The sequence below is a fragment of the Sinocyclocheilus grahami genome, unplaced genomic scaffold (genome assembly GCF_001515645.1).
Source record: "Sinocyclocheilus grahami isolate Dianchi unplaced genomic scaffold, SAMN03320097.WGS_v1.1 scaffold1444.1, whole genome shotgun sequence".
Lineage (NCBI taxonomy): Eukaryota > Metazoa > Chordata > Actinopteri > Cypriniformes > Cyprinidae > Sinocyclocheilus > Sinocyclocheilus grahami.
Genome location: NW_015506623.1, coordinates 151,671 through 173,368, shown reverse-complemented (window position 1 = coordinate 173,368; position 21,698 = coordinate 151,671). Strand labels below are relative to the sequence as shown.

General features: G+C 39.2%; 2 protein-coding genes across 2 annotated transcripts in view; one reads left to right on the top strand and one right to left on the bottom strand.

Annotated features, from left to right (window-relative positions):
• LOC107570340 (cyclin-dependent kinase 11B-like) overlaps window positions 1–5,946 on the top strand; it is a 17,145-nt gene extending 11,199 nt beyond the window's left edge. Inside the window, exons 4-7 of the mRNA XM_016256564.1 lie at window positions 3,341–3,409; window positions 3,746–3,781; window positions 3,873–3,916; window positions 5,890–5,946. Coding sequence (XP_016112050.1) covers window positions 3,341–3,409; window positions 3,746–3,781; window positions 3,873–3,916; window positions 5,890–5,946 — 206 coding nt within the window. The remainder of the gene's footprint in view (window positions 1–3,340; window positions 3,410–3,745; window positions 3,782–3,872; window positions 3,917–5,889) is intronic.
• Window positions 5,947–15,812: 9,866 nt separating this feature from the next.
• schip1 (schwannomin interacting protein 1) overlaps window positions 15,813–21,698 on the bottom strand; it is a 39,015-nt gene continuing 33,129 nt past the window's right edge. Inside the window, exons 5-8 of the mRNA XM_016256567.1 lie at window positions 20,817–21,014; window positions 17,026–17,149; window positions 16,843–16,936; window positions 15,813–16,280 (exon numbers count right to left, since the gene is read on the bottom strand). Of these exons, the coding sequence (XP_016112053.1) occupies window positions 16,229–16,280; window positions 16,843–16,936; window positions 17,026–17,149; window positions 20,817–21,014 (468 nt within the window). The 3' untranslated portion in view covers window positions 15,813–16,228. The remainder of the gene's footprint in view (window positions 16,281–16,842; window positions 16,937–17,025; window positions 17,150–20,816; window positions 21,015–21,698) is intronic.

Sequence of the window (21,698 nt, the reverse complement as noted above, 5' to 3'; positions counted from 1 at the left end):
TAGGTGCGTTCGACTTCATGCAGCACTGCGCAGACCGATCGCAATCTGACTTGAAGCAGTGCATGCCGGTTAGTAATTTTGTCTGACTTGAGACGGCGCAGACGCCACGTCACTGTCACGTGTGGCATCAAAGCACCGCGAGAGCGTTTCGAGAGCAGCTGGCGCAGTTTCTCCAGAGCGGCTGCAGGAGCTTTGAAGACAACACGATTGGCCAGATTCACCGCATGACAACTATCACGTGTGTTTCGGGTTTATTGTAACCTTTTCAATTCCAATAATAGCCACAAATCTGTGTTTTTAGAACAGTAAAAGCTTTTTTACTGTAGTCGCAATGTTATATTGAGTCACGTTTATCATAAAACACTGATGAAAGCATATATTCCCCCACTTTTATTCGTATTTTAATAGTATATATTTACGTTGAACTTTATTCTTGAACAGATGGCGATGTATATATCTGTTGCTCATGAAAACGTTTCTGAAACGTCTGTATATTTGACAAATAGTATGCAAACACTGCGCGAGCGTCACTAACGGGAGCAGAAATGTCCGGCTTGACGGCTCTGTTTTCAACTCCGCCCCCGACTGCAAGCGGCTACTCTCGTTGACTGCCGTCTGTAGCAAAATAAAAAAAAGTCGCAGCTACAATGAGAAAGTAGCTACATTTGGCGACAAAATCCCCAAATTGGCAACACTGCTAGTGAGTCAGTGATTCACGATTACCCATTCATTCATAAAGACTTCCTGAATGAATCAGCCGTTCGAACGAATCAATTGAATGAATGATTCAGTGATAAAAATCAGTGACTTACCGCCTCCTGCTGTTTCTTTTTAAAAGTATCTTTTCAGTTATTTAAATCATTTAATATTTCTATATTGAAAATGTTATATTTAAAACATTAATATCATTATGGATTTATGGATTGGCACTCATTCCACCTCTGAGCCTCATTAAATGTCTGAAAGTACACGTTTTGAACGTGCTCCTAAATTTTTTAAATTTAAAAGAATGGTATGGAAGCATTTTAGATTTGGCAAGCACGATGACAAAGATACTGTGGACAAGAACAAAGCTATATGCCAAACAGTTGATGGGCCCTATTGACTTGACTTCCACAGTATGGAGAAAAATATATGGAAGTCCATGGGGACCAAAACTCTTTGGTTATCCATATTCTTCAAAATATCTTCTTTTGTGTTCAACAGAAGAAAAGAAATTCATACATGCATAAATGATGACAGAATTTGTATTTTTGGGTGAACTATCACCCAAAAGCCAATATTAGTTTTCCTGCATCGTTCATAGGCTTGCAGCCTCCATGTTACAGCTAATGCTGTGAGATTATGTTTGTTCTGTCTTAAACATAAAATAACCTGATCCTGTTTGATCAAGGCATGCGGCTGTTCTGACTTGTCCAATTTTCAGCACCAGTTTTTCATCTTGCATCAAAATTCTGTCCACTGCTAATTTTTTATAAATATAGGATTTGTATTAAATCTATATTCATTCATATAGTCAAATCGAATCGAGAATTGAAATCGAATCGAATTGGAACATCTGAATCGATACCCAGCCCTAACTATGAACATAACTCACCAGCAGTGGATTACACGAGGGCTATATATACCACATGACTAACAGAGGACATGACTGGGGCAAAACTACAAAATAAAGACATGAAAACATGAGCATACCCCAAACGTGATTATAAAAAAAAAAAACGGACCCACTAACACTAGCGTTCTCTATTCTGTTTCTATTCTATCTTATTGTTTTCATTTTTTTTATTAATAAAAAAATAAATAAAAACACGTGCTACGTGTGCTGCGTTAGACTAACCGGGATTCGTCACAGCACTTACATATTAATGCCCTTTTGTTGGTCTGATTGCTTCTGTTGTCCTCATTTGTAAGTCGCTTTGGATAAACGCATCTGCTAAATGACTAACTGTAAAAGTCTAGTCTGCTGTTTGATTGTAATAAGGCATGAACTGATGAGTAGCAGATGAAGAATGAACAGACTAGATGAGGGTATCGTTCCCTTCATATCTCATGCAGAAACACTAAAATATCAGGATCAGTGCAGCTGCAGGAACAAGTGTGTCAATCTTTTGCTCCCTTCAACTTACGCCCCAAAAAAGGAAAAACTAAGACAAACAGTACCATGAAAACATTGACTGTGCAGGTCGAAACATGATGTGAACCTTGGATTTAATGAGAGCTTGAGTGTTTGGCAGCAGTAGCCTCCAGCAGACAGGATCAGGAGGAACTTCACACACATGTAGACACTTCCTAAGACCTGCGCTTTGACCTGTGGTCACCGGGATCCATGCGTGACAGCTTGGAAGAACAATGGGAAAGTTTAATAAGAGAAAATACGATGCAGAATCGAGGGCTGTAGAGTCGTCAGAGGTTTGAAAAGTTTTCTGTATCGGGTTTTTACACTTTCCGCAGATGTCACCAGTATTAATAGAAGTACATTTGCACCTGCATCCCGTCTCAAACTCGGTGCTGTGCTGTTAAATATTAATTTCCAAGAGACAAATCATGTCATATTGCTAGTAAATGAACTTATTTGTTAATCAACATTTTGACCCAGAGAGGATTTTCCTGAAAATGTTGATGTTGGACTAAACCTTACTGACTTTGCTCAAACAAGCTTTTTTGTTTTGTTTTGTTTGTTTATTTTTTAAATAATTTTTTGTACTTTTTGGGGGATTTTTTCCCCCAACCTTGTTACACTTGTGGCATTCCTCGTCAAAAATGACCTTTCTACAAAAAATTGCTTATACATTTCTTGTTATGCTATATTATTACCAAATATTGGTAATTCCCTCAGTTTTTGAGACAATATTGACAAATTATAAACAAATATGTTTATTTATTTAGTCTTAGTCCTGTGTTAAATGTTTTCATTTGATCATATTTAATCATTTTTTTGTAGTTGACTGAAATTCCCAGAAGTTTAGTCTAGTTTTACTCAATATAAACTCATATTTTAGTCATGCCGTGTAATAGCTAAACTGATCTGTAACTGCAATTACTGATCATGATTGTTGTCATCTGAGAGATTTCATCAGAATTATTGCACTTTCACCAATAAACACAAATCAAGAGAATGTCAACTCATACGCATGCTTTTTGACCTTCCTGATTTATTACATTTTCATAAATTAACACACTCTTTACATTACGAAAACTGGTTCAACTTAAAAGCTTCCCTCAAATGCTAAAAGAGTAAAAGTTCTCATATAAATTCCCATATTCAGTGATTTGCACTAGCATTTCTCCCTCAAAGAAGCATGCATGATGTGGTATTATTGTGCATGTGTTTGTTCAGATAACACATCAACTGAGGAGAGCTCGGAGGAAGAGGAAACCCATGAAGAGGAAGAGGAAAGAGAATCAGGTTGACATCTGATCACTCTATATAATCTTTTCTGGTGAACTAGAAAGCACGCTGATGCTTAATAATCTACTAGAATATTAGTAATGCATCTGAACAGTAATGTATCTTGCAGTTTTACTTGGTATGTTTTGTCGTATGTCTGAACAAAACCTGAGTGCCTCTATCTTTTAAACAGAAGATGAATTGCACTGAAAGCCTAAGATACAGTAAGAATCACAGTAACGGACAACAAGAGACTGTAGTATCATTTTATTTTAAGATGAAGCTTTCAGCGGTCAGTCTTATTGATCTTGAGTGAAGGATAAAACATAATGCTACATTTTCACGCTTTTCCAGACTCCGACACGAGACCCAGAGCAGAACATCACAGTGGTAATGATGCTCCAGCATGTTTGATACGTGTGCCGTGTTTAGATCAGGAGCTGATGTCATAAATCTGTGTTTCTCTCCCGTGACGCCTCAGACGAGCAGCGTCAGGCCAGCTGTGAGAAGTGTAAAGCTCTGAAGGTCAGTCTCTGAACACCGATAGCCTCCACACAACCTTCTTAGCTTCACGGCATTCTACAGAACATTTAGTGTAGTACACAATCAATGATTCAGAAGTGGATATCTGGAAATATCAGCGTTAAATAGTATTTCTAATAAGCACCCTGTAAGACGGGTTCTGTGGGTCTTAATTCACCCTTCCACAAATGAAGACCTTAAATTAGAGCAGGACGTCTTCAACTCATGAAGTCATGGCATTAAACGTTGCATGCATTGCTAAAGATAAGTATCTTCCTCAGTATTCTGTCTCGTTTTCCAGTACAAAAATCTAGACATCCTTGAATCAAGACACATTTGCGTACTAAATTCTAGTCTAAGTTTCTTTGCTTGGTCTTAACAAGTCTTAAATTTAGCTTCATAAACCCTGTGATGTCGTGACTTTGAGCACAAGGCTAGTAACGGCTCAGTGACCTCCTCTCTAAAGACTTACGCTATCGGTCAAACGTTTGCTACTCTTTATTTTACTATTATTCTACAGTCAAAGTATTGAGAACATTGAAATAGCACCAAAGGACGTAGTGATGAAAACCAGAGATGTCCGCACTCTGGACATTCATTAAACACCTTCATCAGGTGCATCATGGGATGATTTTAGACACCAGTGAAGGAGGACCGTGTGATGATGAGCACGTTTGGTTCTGTCAATAGACTCATATAATATTTGCTAATTTCATGCATTTAATCATAAGCCTTTAGTTTAAAAGTTTTCTAAGATCATGAGATACATAAATTCAGTGAAGTATACGTTGTGGATCTATATATCAGCATATCATAATATATACCTGTGGTTCTCAAACTTTTCAATCAAAGTGTCACCTTTGATCAGACAAAAAAATAAACTCACGGGAACAAAGGAAGACTTCTGCTTAAGTCATCTCTAGACCATAAAATAACAGGGAAGGGAGGAGGTAGAACAATAGGCTTTTATTAATGTTTACAAATCAAATAAAAGCAGACAAAAGCTACCCGTAGGTGAAGACTCTGGATACACAACACGTCAAGGCAGGACACAAGCGGGAACACAGTGAATGTTGACGATGAACTGGCACAGGACCGAGAACAAAGAGAGAACGGTGAGCAAACAAGCAGGATAATGAGGGAGGACAGGTGGGGCAACTGAACAGTAATCGGGTAACAAGTGGGGCAGGCTCAAGACTAATAGGTAGGGCACATAGAAACAAACAAAACAAAGCCATGTGCCCACACAAAACACAAGAATACACGGCCAATCAGAGCACTCACAAGCCGTGTGTTCACACAAAGCAAGACGACATGAACGCACACAGCCAATGAAAATCACCAGCTGCGTGTTACACGTGTTACACGCCAAGCTGATCCCAGGAGACTAGTCTAGGAAGGCTCTGTTGAGTCCCTTTTCTGGTCTAATCACACTCAAAAAGCACACTCAAACAAAGACAAGACGATACATAAAGCTACAAATAAACCAGAGAGCGGTGACAGAACCCTGACAGATGCATCAACTTTTATTTCTCCAAAGGAATTTTAGGAGAAACATCTGAGACACTGTTATATGAGCATCAAGTGTCCTGAGCTGAGGAAAAGCAATGCATCTGATCACTCAGTCATACACTAACACAACACACACCAGATCCATGTCATATTTTGCAGAACTGTGAAATAGCTTGATGAGAGAAGCATCTAAAACATTTTAAATACTGCAAATAAATGTATATTTATAAACTGAAGCAATTTAATCTATTAACGCGTCTCAGTCACTATTTTGAAGTGCTGTGTCTGGTTTCATGACGCACTAATGCGCACTGAATCCAATGTTTCTGCGTCAAAAACCAACCAAATATTGTTGTAGACGAAGCATTCAAAACTGGCTATTTTATGAAATAGATTGACAGAATGGCTTATCAACTACTGATGATGAATGTAATGCTGACACAAAACTGTTTTTTCCCTCACAGAATCCCAAATATGAGCTGGTCACCCCCAGGAAATTGTCTCAAGATCGGCTACAGTAGGTTCTTGTTCTCCGTACTGTACATATGTCCTCAGCGCAGTAGCGTGATCAGTCACATCTGACTCTGCGGTCTAAACCTGACTAGTCTAAAATTCTTCTCTGCACTGCCAGGTTTATAAAAATGTCAAATGTGTCATTTCTGCTGCATGGTATTATTCCCCAATGAATGATATGTCAAGAAAGCCAAGGTTCAGAATGCCACATATGAACTGGTAAACCTTTGAAAAACTACTGTCCAAAAGTTGGAGGTCAGTTTTTTTATGTTTTTGAAAAAAGTCTCTTCTGTTCACTATAAGGCTGCACTTATTTGATCAAAAACACTAATATTATGAAATATTATTAGAATGTAAAACAGCTGTTTTCTATGTGAATCTCTGTTAAAGTGTAATGTATTTCTGTGATGTGCAGCTGTATTTTCAGCATCATTCCTGCAGTCTTCAGTGTCACATGATCTTCAGAAATCAGTATAATATGCTGATCTGCTGCTCGAGAAACATTTCTGATTATTATCAATGTTGAACACAGTCGCGCTGCACAATATTTTTGTGGAAACTGTGATGCATTTTATTTTTCAGGATTCACAGATGAACAGAAAGTTCAGAAGAACAAAATATTTTCTATTTGAAATAGAAATCTTTTGTAACATTATAAATGCCTTTACTGTCACTATTGATCAATGAATGAATTAAAGTATTACTTTCCTCCAAAAACTTATATTTAAAAACATAAATTTACATATACAAACTGTATATTTACATATATAGTGGGTGTAGAAAAGCCTCTTTAAAATCATCACATTTTGTTGCTTTGCAGCCTGAAATGAAGACGGACACAGTTTTTGTTTTATCCAGCTGTATTTACTCAGTGCAACTTATAACATCCAAGTGAACGATATAACACAAAATAAATAAAAAACAGAATCACTGAGTTGGAAAAAGGATCAGCTCCTTGTGTCAGTATTTTGTTGAAGCACCTTTTGCTGTAATTACAGCCTTTAGTCTGTCGGGATTTGTCTCTGAAACTTTGAGATATTTGCCCGCTCTTCTTTGCAGAACTGCTCAAGTTCAGTTCAGTTTGTGTGTTTTGGCAAAGCTCAGTCTGACTGCATGTGGCCTTTCTTGAGGGGTGGCTTCTTTCTTGAAACCCTCTCATATAAGCCACATTTGTGGAGGATTTGTGATATTGTTGTCACATGCACACAATGAGCGCTCTTTGTCATAAACTCCTGCAGCTGCTTCAGAGTTGCTGTAGCTCTCGGTCACCTCTCTGACCAGTTTCCTCCGGCTCTTTCATCAGTTTGGAGAGACGTCCTGATCCAGGGAGGCTCTGTGTTTTACCAAATACCTCCCGCTTCTTAATAATAGACTTCACTGTGCTTCTAGGAATTGATAAAACCTTTGAAATGTTTTTGTCTCCATCTCCTGACTTGTGCCTGTCCACAACTTTATCCCGGAGGTCTTTTGACGGTGTCTTGCCCAGACACAGACGAGATCACAGCTCACTCACTCAGCTGTGAGTTTATCATGTGTGTGTGTGTGTGTGTGTGTGTGTGTGTGTTCAGGACATGCTCTTCTCTCCTGTCATCGTGGAGGTGAAGGGATACTTCGAGGTCTTCTTCGAGGAGAGTCCTCCCTTCAAACTGTCCTTGACAGATGCTGACTCGAGTCATACTGTATGGACGGCTACCATCAGAGAGGGTACGGTTCAGTCAACACAAACACGAGCCGCTCCTTTCCAGGAGACAAAAATGTTGTTTTCAATAACTTTATCTGAAATGTTACTGAAATGTTAATCATATTTTCCACCTCATGCCTGAAGTAACGGGTCTATAACTGACAAAGAGAGGAGCAAGCGTTCCCTTCAGATTACTACTCCACAAATATGCTTTTTAAAGGCCAAGTGTTAAACTCTGTCAAAGCTTTACATTATTTCAACCCTGTGACAGTAAGTTTACAATTAATACACTTTAGTACACACCTAGTACTTATAAAGCACATTTGTGTTCCTGCAGCACAGAAGCAGTGTTAAGTCGCTGGGGGATATTTGTAGCAATAGCCAACAATACATTGTATGGGTCACAATTATACATTTCTCTTTTATGCCAAAAATCATTAGGATATTAAGTAAAGATCATGTTCCATGAAGATATTTTGTAAATGTCCTACCGTAAATATATCAAAACTCAGTACACATCTAGTACTTATAAAGCACATTTGTGTTCCTGCAGCACAAAAGCAGTGTTAAGTCGCTGGGGGATATTTGTAGCAATAGCCAACAATACATTGCATGGGTCACAATTATACATTTCTCTTTTATGCCAAAAATCATTAGGATATTAAGTAAAAATCATGTTCCATGAAGATATTTTGTAAATTTCCTACCGTAAATATATCAAAACTTAATGTTTGATTAGTAGTATGCATTGCTAAGAACTTCATTTGAACAACTTTAAAGATGATTTTCTCAATATTTAGATTTTTTTGCACCCTCAGATTCCAGATTGTCAAATATTTGTATCTCAGCCAAATATTGTCCGATCCTAACAAACCATACATCAATGGAAAGCTTATTTATTCAGCTTTCAGATGACGCATAAATCTCAATTTCGAAAAATTGACCCTTAAGATTGGTTTTGTGGTCACATATTAATGTCTTATTCTGCATAATTCCTTAATCCTAAACCCCACACCTAAACTTAACTACTACCTTGCTAACTATTAATAAGCAGCACATTAGCAGTTCACTGAGTCAAAAGTCACAGTTAATAGTGAGAAATGGACCCCAAACTAAAGTGTGACCAATATGTCAAATAATGTGTTCAGTATCCTGTTCATTTGTAACAGTAAGTCATGAAGACAGTTTCCTGAGAATGTCCAATAAATGTTATTATAAATCTTTTACAGGAGACTGCGTACATCATGTTGATGAAACCCCCAAAAAACCATCCAAAGGTATGTAGTGCACCCCTGTCCTCAGTGCAGCGCTGCAGGGATGGATTTTTTAGTAAAATGTTTTGGTTAAATGCCTGAAATAAGGTAAATAAACTCAAGATACTTTCATGTTTTATCCTATGTCACAAAAAACACAAGTTGTGTTTGTTGGTGAAGATTATCGTGATGAACAAAACATGTAAGAATGAAAAACTTCTGTTGGTCGCAGAGCTTATTTTCTGCATTAATCCAAAAGCCAATGGAATGATGTGATGTGAACTTATAAAAACACATCATCCCTTGAGCGCTCTGTTCATCACACTCTCAGATTGTTCAGGACTGATGCATATTCTGTGGTCTGGCCGTCTACAGGCAGAAAGAGACAGAGCAGCACATCAGAGGAAGAGCTGTGTCACAAGCACAGTAAGAAAGCGCGCGGCATTGACGAGGCCGGTAAGTTTATGATGGCCCCATCACAGTATTTATCCTGATTGTGTGTTGACTGGAGTGCTGGTGTGTGTTCAGACTGTAACGCCACGGCCGCGGCTCCGGACCTGACGGACCAGCAGCTGATGCAGGTGGCCAAACGCATGGGGAGGGAGTGGAAGGTCGTGGCCATCAGCTGTCTGGGCCTCAGCAAGCAGGACCTGGAGGAGATGGAGGTCGCCGAGGAGAACGGGACCATGCTGAAGTTCAACATGCTGGAGCGCTGGAGACGACGACAGCCCAAGGGGAAAGCGGGAATTCAGGATCTCCTCAAGTGTTTGAAAGACAACGATGACGTGCCGAATGAGGTCATTGCTGCGCTGGACGGTGAGTGACGGGATCTGGTGTGATGCAGTGTGGTGGAAAAGCCTTCTGAGGTGTGTCTTTTCTTAGTGTTGACCGATATATCGGCCGATATGTGACCCTGGAGCTGAATTTATACAAAGCTGAATAATAAATAATCTTTCCATTGATGTATGGTTTGTTAGGATAGCACAATATTTGGCCGAGATACAACTATTAGAAGCGATGCCTGTGATGTTGGCAATCATTCCTGTTTAATGCTACACACTACAGACAAAAACAATGCATTTTTTTATTTCTTTTTTTCATGCACTGGTCAGTTTTGGTTACATAACACGTCTTCTTTCAAACTTGTGTGAAGAAAACATCCAAAATACACGTTTTATTCCCGTCTATATTCTGAAGGCCTTTACTGAGGGGTTAGTTCATATATCATGGTGAAAATTTATTGCTTTCTGTCCGTTGACAGCATTTTCTAATTCATGGAGTGATAAAAAGAGAAATCCAAAATCTAAAATTTCATTAAAATCATGAGGATTGTGATCCTGACTTTTTCTAGATTTTTTTGCTAAATTAAAGCGTGCCTCATTTTCAAGTTTAAACATTGAAGAATTGTTTAGAACTGTCTCCGTGTACTGTACGGTGAGATCTATTACATTTTTATACTGTTCATCTGGAGTGAAACACATTTATGCTCCTCTGTGCCGTATGAAATGTTTTTAACGTCCTTGTGGATTGAAACATGAAGTTAGAGTGGGCCATATCGATTCCCCCGTCAGATTCAATATGAAGCATTTCTGTAATAATGCCAGTTCCTGTTACTACTGTAAAACGCCGATCGTTTGTAGTAATGCTGAGCCCTCCCTCCTCGTCAGTACAGTTACTTGTTTTTCATTTGTGTCTCATCTTTTTTTCCAGAGATGCTACAAAAGAACTCAGCCACATGAACATTAGCTGTCTGGAGTCTGTGGACTGACAGATGGTCAGGAGTCATCTTAACCACTGTTCGAGAGCGATGGAGACGTCCTGGAAGAGCAGGCCGGTCGCGCTCAAGTCTGGACGGAGATGTTTGTGCTCCGACTGGAATCTGGTGCTTTCAGGAAAACTGAGCTCTGAATACACCAGACACGCTTAGTATGTCTGTAGACTTGTACACTTTGCATGCATCTCTTTATTTTGCGCTTGTGTTTGTATATATTTTAAGATACTGTACATATTTGAATGTCTTAATGTCTTCTGTACAGTAAGTAGAACTCTGTTTGTTTTGTTGCATTATGAGATTAAGTGATCATCTGCACTTGTTTTTGAGGAACAGGCTGATTTTGATCTCAGGTGCCCACAGGCACACACACTCACACACACACACGCACACACACACACACACTCACTCACTCACTCACTCACACACACTCACACACACACACACACACACACATAGTTTTACTCGTCAAGGCATTTGTTTGCACACTAAACTGAGGAGTGCTACATGTTTGGAATGGAATAGCAGCTTACTATGTGAGCACTGTGCAGTGTACACTGTGTTCCTTAACCCTCGTAATATGTTGAGTTAGAAATACTGGTTAACCTAGGAAATGTTTTTTCTACATTTCTCATTTCTACGGTTCTCATTCATTCCTGCAATGTTTGGACTTATGGAAAGTTGTGAAATGTGCATGCAAATTTTTTATTTATGATTATGATGTTCACGGGTGAATTTGACCTACAGTTTCATGGTTAACGGCAGCTGTACAGGCCTAAAAGAAAAACATTTTTGATATGTCAGGTTCTCAGCTACCGACTGAAGGTGTTTATATCTGCATTTATGCATTTGGCAGCCGCTTTCATCCAAAGAAATATGCAATGCATTGAAGATGTACATTTTTATCAGTTTAAGCATTTCACTAGGAATCAAACCCATGATCTTGGTGTTGTTAGCGGCATGGGGAAAAATGAAGAAATGTTAAAAATGTTACATTTAAAATAAAAATTTTTGGTGCAATTATTATTTGCAATAATATATATATATATATATATATTAGTAAATAGTTGTTAAATACAGTGTTAAAAATCATGTTGTTCCAATTTTTATTTTTTGTTGTAATATGTGAGAATTATAAATGTTTTTTTTCCCATAGTGTGATTTTTGGTGAAATTGTATTGAATCCAATTAGGGCCAATTTGACTCACAACTTAAAAATTCTGCCCAGAATTCAAACATAATAAAAGCAAATTTGCAATAAATATTTCAAGCAGTGTAGCCATCACTTGAAAGCAGTTATTATATTATTTCTATATTAAATTCGGTTCTGTCTTAATATGTGGTGTCTGGTTGACTGGTCAGACAGCGGATGAAGCGCTGTACTGTGGGACGTGTGTTGTCCGTGGAGCTCTGACTGTGTGCGGAATAGTGCTAGTGTGCTGCTATGGCATTCTGAGCAGCCTGTGGATCGATCAGTTCATGTGAAGGACGAGGAGAGCCTCACATTCATCAGGCCTTTGGTGGCTGTCTTCACTGGATTGCAATAATATATATATATATTAGTTTTTTTTTAAATAGTTGTTAAATACAGTGTTAAAAATCATGTTGTTCCAATTTTTATTTTTTGTTGTAATATGTGAGAATTATAAATGTTTTTTTTCCCATAGTGTGATTTTTGGTGAAATTGTATTGAATCCAATTAGGGCCAATTTGACTCACAACTTAAAAATTCTGCCCAGAATTCAAACATAATAAAAGCAAATTTGCAATAAATATTTCAAGCAGTGTAGCCATCACTTGAAAGCAGTTATTATATTATTTCTATATTAAATTCGGTTCTGTCTTAATATGTGGTGTCTGGTTGACTGGTCAGACAGCGGATGAAGCGCTGTACTGTGGGACGTGTGTTGTCCGTGGAGCTCTGACTGTGTGCGGAATAGTGCTAGTGTGCTGCTATGGCATTCTGAGCAGCCTGTGGATCGATCAGTTCATGTGAAGGACGAGGAGAGCCTCACATTCATCAGGCCTTTGGTGGCTGTCTTCACTGGACTCAGATCAGTCTCACTGGGCCTGTAGGAGCTCAGCATCACATCGTAATAGCTCAGATCAGCTCTGATGTTCCTCAGACACTCCGTCTGTGAAGATCACACAAGCGTTAGACAGACCGGATCACCTGAGCTGAATCAGACGGATATAACACCACAGCAAACTCACCTCACTGAAAGACGAGCGTCTGTGGCTGGAGCAGGACGCATTCTGAAATCACATGCCATCCACAGCGTTAATACTGGCAGTGACACTCGCAGAGGAACACACACACACACTGTACATACTGCTCACACCTCATCGGAGATGTGAAGTGTGTGAGGAACCGAGGAACGATCAGACTCACATGAGCGGAGCCGCTGGGCTGACAGACAGACGCTGTGAGAGTGTGAGGAATCATCTCAGCCTCCAGATCCGTGCAGTTAAAGCCAGCAAACAGAGCCCTGTGCTCCATCTTCCCCTCCTGCGCTCAGAGCACACACACACACACACACACACACACACACACACACACACACAAACAAACAAACACCCCCCCCCCCCCCCCCGCACGCACACACACACACACACACACACACACACACACACACAACACCAGTATCAGTGCAACCGTCAGAATACATGAGTCCCTCTGCTTACTGTCAGAGCATCACAAAATTATATGACTCTCGCTGCTCTAAAATGCTTCAAATAAAACATGTTTTCATATCTATCTAATAATTTGAAAATGTTGAATGGTAATTAAATACTGATAATCAAAGCCTGATGTTGTGGCTTCTCTCCTGTTGTTGTAAAACCCCTTTAACTAACCAACAGAAGGCAATTCCTTAATGACATCATCATCATCATCTTCATCATCCAGCAGGGACATCATTTTTGAGAGAAAACAACAGCACAAACACTGCTGGATTTGATGAATTCTGGGATGTTTGAGATCAGTTTTAATGATATGAATATTTCAGGAAATGGTTAAAAAGTGAAGTGGCTTTTTATGAAGATCCTGTGATTGTGTAAATAACCGTGTTGTAGTTGTAAAGCTGACGTGTCTGAGGTTGAGCACAGCACATTTCTGATGACTGTCTGATTCTTTACAACACCGTCAGATTTAGTAGTTTTTAAAAGGTGCTTCAGAACAGGAATGATCCAGACATGAATACATATCATGAGGACACACAATTAAAGATGTTTCAATGTATCCTATATGGAAAAAATATACATTATATATATCTAATTTTTTTTAAATATACAAAAAAGACAAAAAAAAAGCTAAAATATATTTCATAATATATTTATGTAAATAAATACATAATATATTTATTTATTCCTACCTACATATTTTTGTATATTTTGACAACATACTTATATTTAGCCCTCCATATATTCATCTCCAAGAAAATACATTTACATATTCACATTTGAAGAAACAATGTAACTTGTTGCGTGAACATAAAACACGTTAGAATTTAACTTATTACAATATTACACTATTATTACAATATGTTATTATACGTCTGTAGTAGGCTATTCCATTCATTTAGCCTAATGTAAGAACAGAAATTTATTTTCTTTCCCCTGAAATACATTTTGAAATATATGTACTTTCAGCCTTCAAAATATATTTCAAAATTCTGGCCAAAGTCTATTTAAAATATATGCTAAATATATGTTGCAAATTGAAATTAAAAGTAGTTATTTAAAAGTTCAAATTGAAATGGTTTAATTTCAAACTTCATATACCAAAATATGTTTTTGAATTTCAATTTATAACATATATTTAGCACGTATTGAAAATATATCCTGGCCAGATTGTTGTAAATGTTTTGCTGTCTGGGACTGAATGGAGCTGCACTAATAATGCTGCTCGTGAGTGTGACGCTGTACCTTCTGCATGATGTGTGAGAGGCTGGAGAGCAGAGACCTGGCGGCGGCGCTGCATTCACACTGCTGTGTGTTCAGAGGAACCGGAGAGCCCAGAGCAAGAGCCACAAATACACAGAACACAGCGCCTGCGTGACACACACACACACACTGTGTTCAGACGTAATGCAGTACATCAGACAGTCACACTGTAACAGCTTTCAATTATGTCACAGACACACGTTGACCTTCAACAGCTCATACGCAATCAAATGTAAAGAGGAAACCATCTCATGTCATATATGAGTTCCATCATTATATCATGTAATAGATGTTGAGTTACTCACAGATCTTCATGATGAGTGTCGTCGCTCAGACTCAGACTCAGACTCGGTGTGTGTGTGTTTGCTGAAGTATGAGAGTGATGGGCTTTATACTCATGATGGGGGAATCCCTCAATCACTGTAAATCATCTACACACACACACACAGTGTTTCTCTTTTGGTTTGTTGTGACACTGAAACTGGAATAAACACGCTGATGTGTGCATGCGCTCATCACAGTGACCTCAGCACAGCTCTGCATTACCTGCTCCGGTTTTCACTTCATTCAGACACAACCACAAATCACAACACTTTCAATACTTTCCATGAATAACTGGAAAACACTGTGTAATGATCAGTAGTAGCAGAGTGTAAATATGAACATGAATGTTATTTTAAAGTATGGCCTTGTCACTCTCTTCCAACCACAGGAATCTGATTATATGAATATTTCCGCTCAATCGCACAATTATCTGACTCATTACAGTCCTCGTCTGACAAGCTCACAGATTTCCTTTTCAAATAGAATATGATACACAAATTCATCTCAATCTGTATAGTTGACAAATTTCCAACATGAAACATGATTCATTTTCGAAGCCATTTCTGGAAACGATTATCACTGACATACTGTATATTTGATGCCAGCTTTGGATGAAATATGTATGTATAAATTATAATGCAAAACTACAGAAGCTTGTTGCCAACGATAATTGTGACTTTAAATCTTTCTTGAAATTTGGAATTTATAGCTCACGATTCTGTCTTTTCTTCTCAGAACTGTGAGGAAATAAAGTCCGATTTGTGAAATAAAACTAACAGTTACCTTTTATTTTTTTCTGTGGCAGAAAAGAGCTTCCATAGAAAACACAGAAGGGACTGAGCAAGGGATTCTAGACACAATTTCATATTTTCTCCACAAGAGATGATCCAGAAAACTACGGTCTATGAAACAAAGTTTTATTTTTCTTATTTTACACATATCTGTACAGAAGCATCTCCCTCAAATAAAGAATCTGAATACAATAGAATGAAAATGATATGAACACACTTATTCAGATGACTCGTGTCAGAATCAACATCCACGGAGCTACACGTCGACTACAAGGCAGGCATGTTTCCTCTCGAGCAGCTTCAAACCATCGCTGACCGGCTGTGCTTAAATACTGTCCAACTCAAACATTCAACAGCCAGCTCACGAGGTGTTTCCACACCGCTCGATGTAATTGAGTGGCAAAGGTAAAGGACTGAGACGGGTGTACGAGGCGATCGCTGGCAGTTTCCAGGCCGTTCTGGAGGAACCACAGAAGCAAAGGAAAGGTGTCTGTCTAAACTGATGTGTGTGGAGAGCGTGCGGCTTCATTTGGAGAGCGTCTTCTCCGCCAGGTGCTTCTGCTGGCTCTGAGCGTGCCTGAGGACAAACACAGCCCGATTACACTTTACTTCCAGAGACACTCTACTGACTACATGACATTTCACAGTCGTTAGAGTACTAGTAGACTGCTTGGTTAGGATTAGGGTTAGTAGAATACGTTGACAGGTACTTGCAAAGTTACTTATAATCAGTAGAACGTAGAAGTGTTAGTAAGCAGACAGACTACTAATACATTAATTGACATGAAGTTACTCATAGTTAGTAAAATAGCTAAAGTGAAGTGAAACGAAGTGTTCCCAACATTTTTGTTACTTGTACTAAAATAAAATATATGTATATATAAATGTATGTATACAAAGCAGAAAATGTAACAATGAAATCTGTTTTAAACACTACACTCCCAGTGACACTCAAATAACACCATTGCAGAAACACGTTATTGTTCAGCCACTTGCTGTAGTTTTCTGGAGGGGAATTTGTGCTTTACTGGAGTATTCTGAACACTTGTACTTTTACTCCATTGCTTTTTGTCAGAGAAATTCAGTGCGAGTGTTTCACACTTCTGTTGAGCGGATGATTGAGAGCGTGAGCCGGGCACCTGGTCAAGTCCTCGATGTCCACCAGCATGGCGTCCTGCTCCATGTGAAGCTCATCTCTCATCAGCAGCAGCTGCACCAGCTCCTCGTTCAGACCTGAGCATCACACAAACACACGTCTCTGAGCTCCGCAGAACACACATGCATGAGTGAGTGAGTGAGAGAGACAGGTGTGTGTGTCGTACCCTCGATCTGTGAGTGCAGGTCGTTGACGATGACCTGCAGCTGTCCCAGCGTCATGTCTCTGAGATCCGTGGGCTTCAGACTCCTCTTCATCAGACACTCGCTTATGTGCGGCATGTGAGGAAGCTGTGAACACACATACACACACACACACACACACACACACGCACGCACACGCACACACACACGCACACACGCACGCACGCACGCACACACCACACACACACGCACACACGCACGCACGCACGCACACACACACACACACAGAATCAGTACAAGCACATGAATCATGTCAGGGATATTATACAGTCTGAACCAATGATCAACACCCAGTGTACAGCTGAGATCTGAGAGTTGAAAGACTCAAGTCAAATGTTTTTGTATGGTGTTTTCTGAATGCATATGGTTTTACAGAGCTAGCTGTATTGTATTTCTAGTGTTGTCTAGCTCATAGTGCCGCAGTGACATTCAAGGCAGTTTAGAGCTTTAAATATCAGCTGTTCTGTTCTGTTTAGAGACGGTCAATATTGTTCAAAGTGGGAGTGTTTTCAAAAGCATTAATGAAAACATGATTTGATGTCACATGTGAACAGTCTGAAAAGCTGACGCTCGTGAAACATGCCGGGAGGAAGTATTTCTCAGATGGTATTGATGAAAATATGATCACAGGTGAATGTCTGACTATTCGAAAGAAATGAAAGGATTTAGAAAATGCTAAACAATTCTCTGAAATCATCGATAAAATTCCAATCGCCTGTCTTATAAGTGAAAACTAGCCCCTCATCTGATGCGAGTTTAACATTTTCCAAATGTAATTCTCAGCTCGATCTGTTGACTTCAGGCAGCATTACTAGAACATGATGCCATTCTTGACTGTGTTTGCATGTATTATACATTGGAAATGACTTCCAGTATATTGTGGTATTGATTTAGCTTGTATCACAGGATGCTACATAACACTTGCATCTCTTTAATCTATGTCAGCAGTCAGTTGCACAGTTTTTCATCATTATGCTAATGACACCACTGACTAATCGCAATCAGCTATTCCAGAGAATCGTGGGGTTATTATTTATAATTATGGGTTATTATGTTGAAGGCCGTTTGGACATGGTGCATAAAAATAAGCATTAACAGCAGATCTCGCAACAGAAACTGAAGCAGATTTTTCACATTACAAATACATGGTAATTCTTCAGGTAAATCACCCATCTGAAGTTCCCATGAGGACTCGCTTCATTCTGACACACTGCAGATTTACTTTCACATCACTTGCTCTGGACTTGTTCCTATTGAAATGTTTTTCCCCATTTAAGGCAGATCTGAGTGCCGTAAGCTGATAATGAGCTGGCTTTCTCAAAGTGAAGTGAATGTTAGCTCTGTAGCCAATAAAGCGAGGAAGAAATCAGAGTAACCTTGATATTTCTGCGTAACTGTACTAGAGTCCGATTTATCCTGCTAGAAAGTGAACTGCAGATGTGAAGAGTTGACAAAGAGGGCTTACAGTAGCTCGAAGCCAAAATCCCAGAATGTTTTGTTGAAATGTGCTTTGATATGAGATGCAGGCTGATGCAAGTTAGGTTTTAGAATCGATGTATTATTCCAATAATAATAATCCCAGTCTTACTCTCATATGCAGGAAACTGGTAGTCGACCGCGATGTTATTTCTTTTAATTAATACTCAGTCATATTATCGATTGCCTGCACTGATATTATGAGATGAGAACTGAGAGCTGCTTCTAGCCGAAAGTGAATATGTTTCATAACTCATGAATTTTGCAACACTGTTCTATTTCAGTTTTTTCTATATCTGTATTGTATAAAGCACTATAGGAGTAAATGTGACTGGACTGAAAGTGGTTCAAGTGTGTTCAGGTCTCCTAGATTCAATGGCAAGTAGATAAAAAAATGTAAAACATACATAATGATATGAACGAATCAAAAGCTTGAACAGAGGTGTGTGTGCATGACTGGAGCTTCATTGTTTCACATGATAAAATCAGGTTTTCCTGCTGTCTCATTCCCACGGTATTCTTCAGTTTTGACTCAAACACATCGTCTTTTAAAGTACTGTACACTTGATAGTGTGCATGATGGTTATGATTGATAACAATGTTGCATCAGCTTTCATTCACATCTACAAGCACTGAAAAACCCAGCACTGTAATTTGAGTCTGAGATGCGTCTGGTCACCGCAGTTCTAGTTGACGTGTGAGTGCAGTGTTTCAGGAGCGTTAAATACACGAGGTGGTGTTACACAGCGAATACAGTCACTGAACTCACTGCATTCGCTGTGTCACACGTCCCGTGCCATACTGTTGAAGTTTTCTCCTCTGCAAAGAGTGAGGCGTCCAGTGTCTGGCCTGTGAGGAGATGAGGAGATGATCTAATCGTGGGGTGTCCCGCTGACACGAGCTGCGCAGAGGAACAGCATCACAAGTGCCACTTTAAGAGCACCGATGTGTTTCGAAGGAATTTTCACAAGCAGATGTCAGTTTTGTTCTTACTAGCAGAGCATCCGCGTGTGCAGCATTGGCTGGAGGAGCAGCACAGAGCTGACGAGAGTGACGGGAGGGAATAACTCCTGCCCGGTGAGAGCGTGTCATGGCACAGTTTCGCTGTCCGTCTCTCTGGGCTCTGAGTCGTGTGGTGGTTTACGCCGCATGCTCCGGGAGATTTCCCCGCGTGAGCCGTGTTTGCTCTCCATCGGCGTTACTCAGCGCGCGGCTGTCAAACGCTGGAGGAAGAGCGCTCAAGCATCTGCTTCCTGCTGTGTGTGTGTCATAGTTTCAGTTCAGATGGACACTGACTGAGGAGGCGTTCTCAACGCATGACGTGATGACGAGACATCACTGATTCTTGTGGAATCGCGCTGATTGTGTTTGTATCACGATTACGGTTTTGATTGTATTTCTATATATAAACTGACCAATGCATAAAGTGTGTCATAATAATATTCCAGCTGTGTAGCCTCATTCACACACACACACACACACACGTACTTTGCGCTTGAACTGACAAATACATATGAGATCATGTCGAAATACGTGCTATACGCAATGTTGTTTTACATTTAATTATTACATTTCTGCACTTGAACACCTACAAACCTGAAACCTGTTTTGTGCTATTGCTTGTTATTTGTTTATTGTAAAATTTAACTGATATCTACAATTTTACACACTACTGAGCAAAGGTCTTTCAGCAACAAAAAAAGGTTCTAAGTCAGTTATTTCTATCTTTTGCTGTAGTGCGTCTCCGAGACACTTGAAGAAACCATAGAAACAGTCATAAAAGTGTCTCTATTTCACTTAAGTGGCCTTTTATTTAATTAATATTTTATATTCTGCAAATACAGTTCTTTAAAAACATTATTTTATATTGCATGTCTTTAAATACTATGTAGTTAATAATAAAATAATAAACTATTAGGTACAATGCACCTATTGTGTTCATGTTGTATAAACATGCACGCACACAATAAGTGCATTGTATCAAATGATTTATTTAAATGTAAGTACACAGCCGTTAAGGGCACTTAATCCTTGTAATATCTGAACTACTCTAGTGTGCATTCAATGCAAGTAAGTGCAGCTGTTTTTCACAGTGGTCAGCTCTAGCCCGGATCATAACTACAGATACTGTGTAAGCTGTTTTTGAGCACTGCACTGACGGAGAATCGGCCGTTGAATACACCTCATCACTAATCTGAACACTGGAGTCTCTCTTCTTCAGCTGTTCGGCTCTCACTAGCGTTGCTGGAGCTCCTCAGTGAAACAGCAGCACACGTACCAGATCCGCCACGGGAGACTTCTTACGGTTCTGCTTCTCCACCTCCACCTGCATCTTGGCCATGGGTTTGGCCATGGCTAGAGCCAGCTTGGCCTCGGCCTGCAGCTTCTTCTGCCGGCTCAAGAAGTCCATGTCCTCCAGAGACTCCGAGTCGTCCTCCGTGGTGTCTCTGTCTGAGTAGGACGAGCTCTGTTTGCTCTGAGGACAGATGGGCAGAGAGAACACAGGACAAAGATTAGACAGCTCTCCATCTGGAGCCAACGAAGCTCAGCATACCGAGGAAATTATTATGAAAATGATTGTGCATTCTTTCCTGATGTCACACAACAGTATACTGTCTGCTTAACAAATCTGAACCCAAATGAACAAACCCTGACAATCCTGTTCGCCTGCACGATCTGAGATGATCCAGACTTTCTTTTGATAAAAACATTTCCTAAACATATTTCTAACATTTCATTTTATCATTTAAAATCTTGGTTATTTCCAAGTTCTAAAAATCCCAGAATTTGGGTCCCACTGTCAACTTCAAATCCTAGAAGTATATTTTAAAAGAAGGCCACTTAAGTGACTTAGAGAGAGACACTTTCAGGACTGTTTCTCAGCACACATTGTAATAATGTCAGATTAAAATCTTTACTTCAAAGTACATTTGAAGTCATTATGTTTTAATCATCTTTTGTTTAAAGAAGTACACTTATTTTGATATGTTGACATATACTAATGCACATGTAAAGCAGTTGATTATAATTTTAACTGTAGTGTGTTATTTGATATTACATTTAGAGTTTATATATTTTAAATGAACTAAATTACAACTTCATCATTATAAATGTGTAGTTACAAATATATTTAAATACATGACATACAAGTTTCAATAGA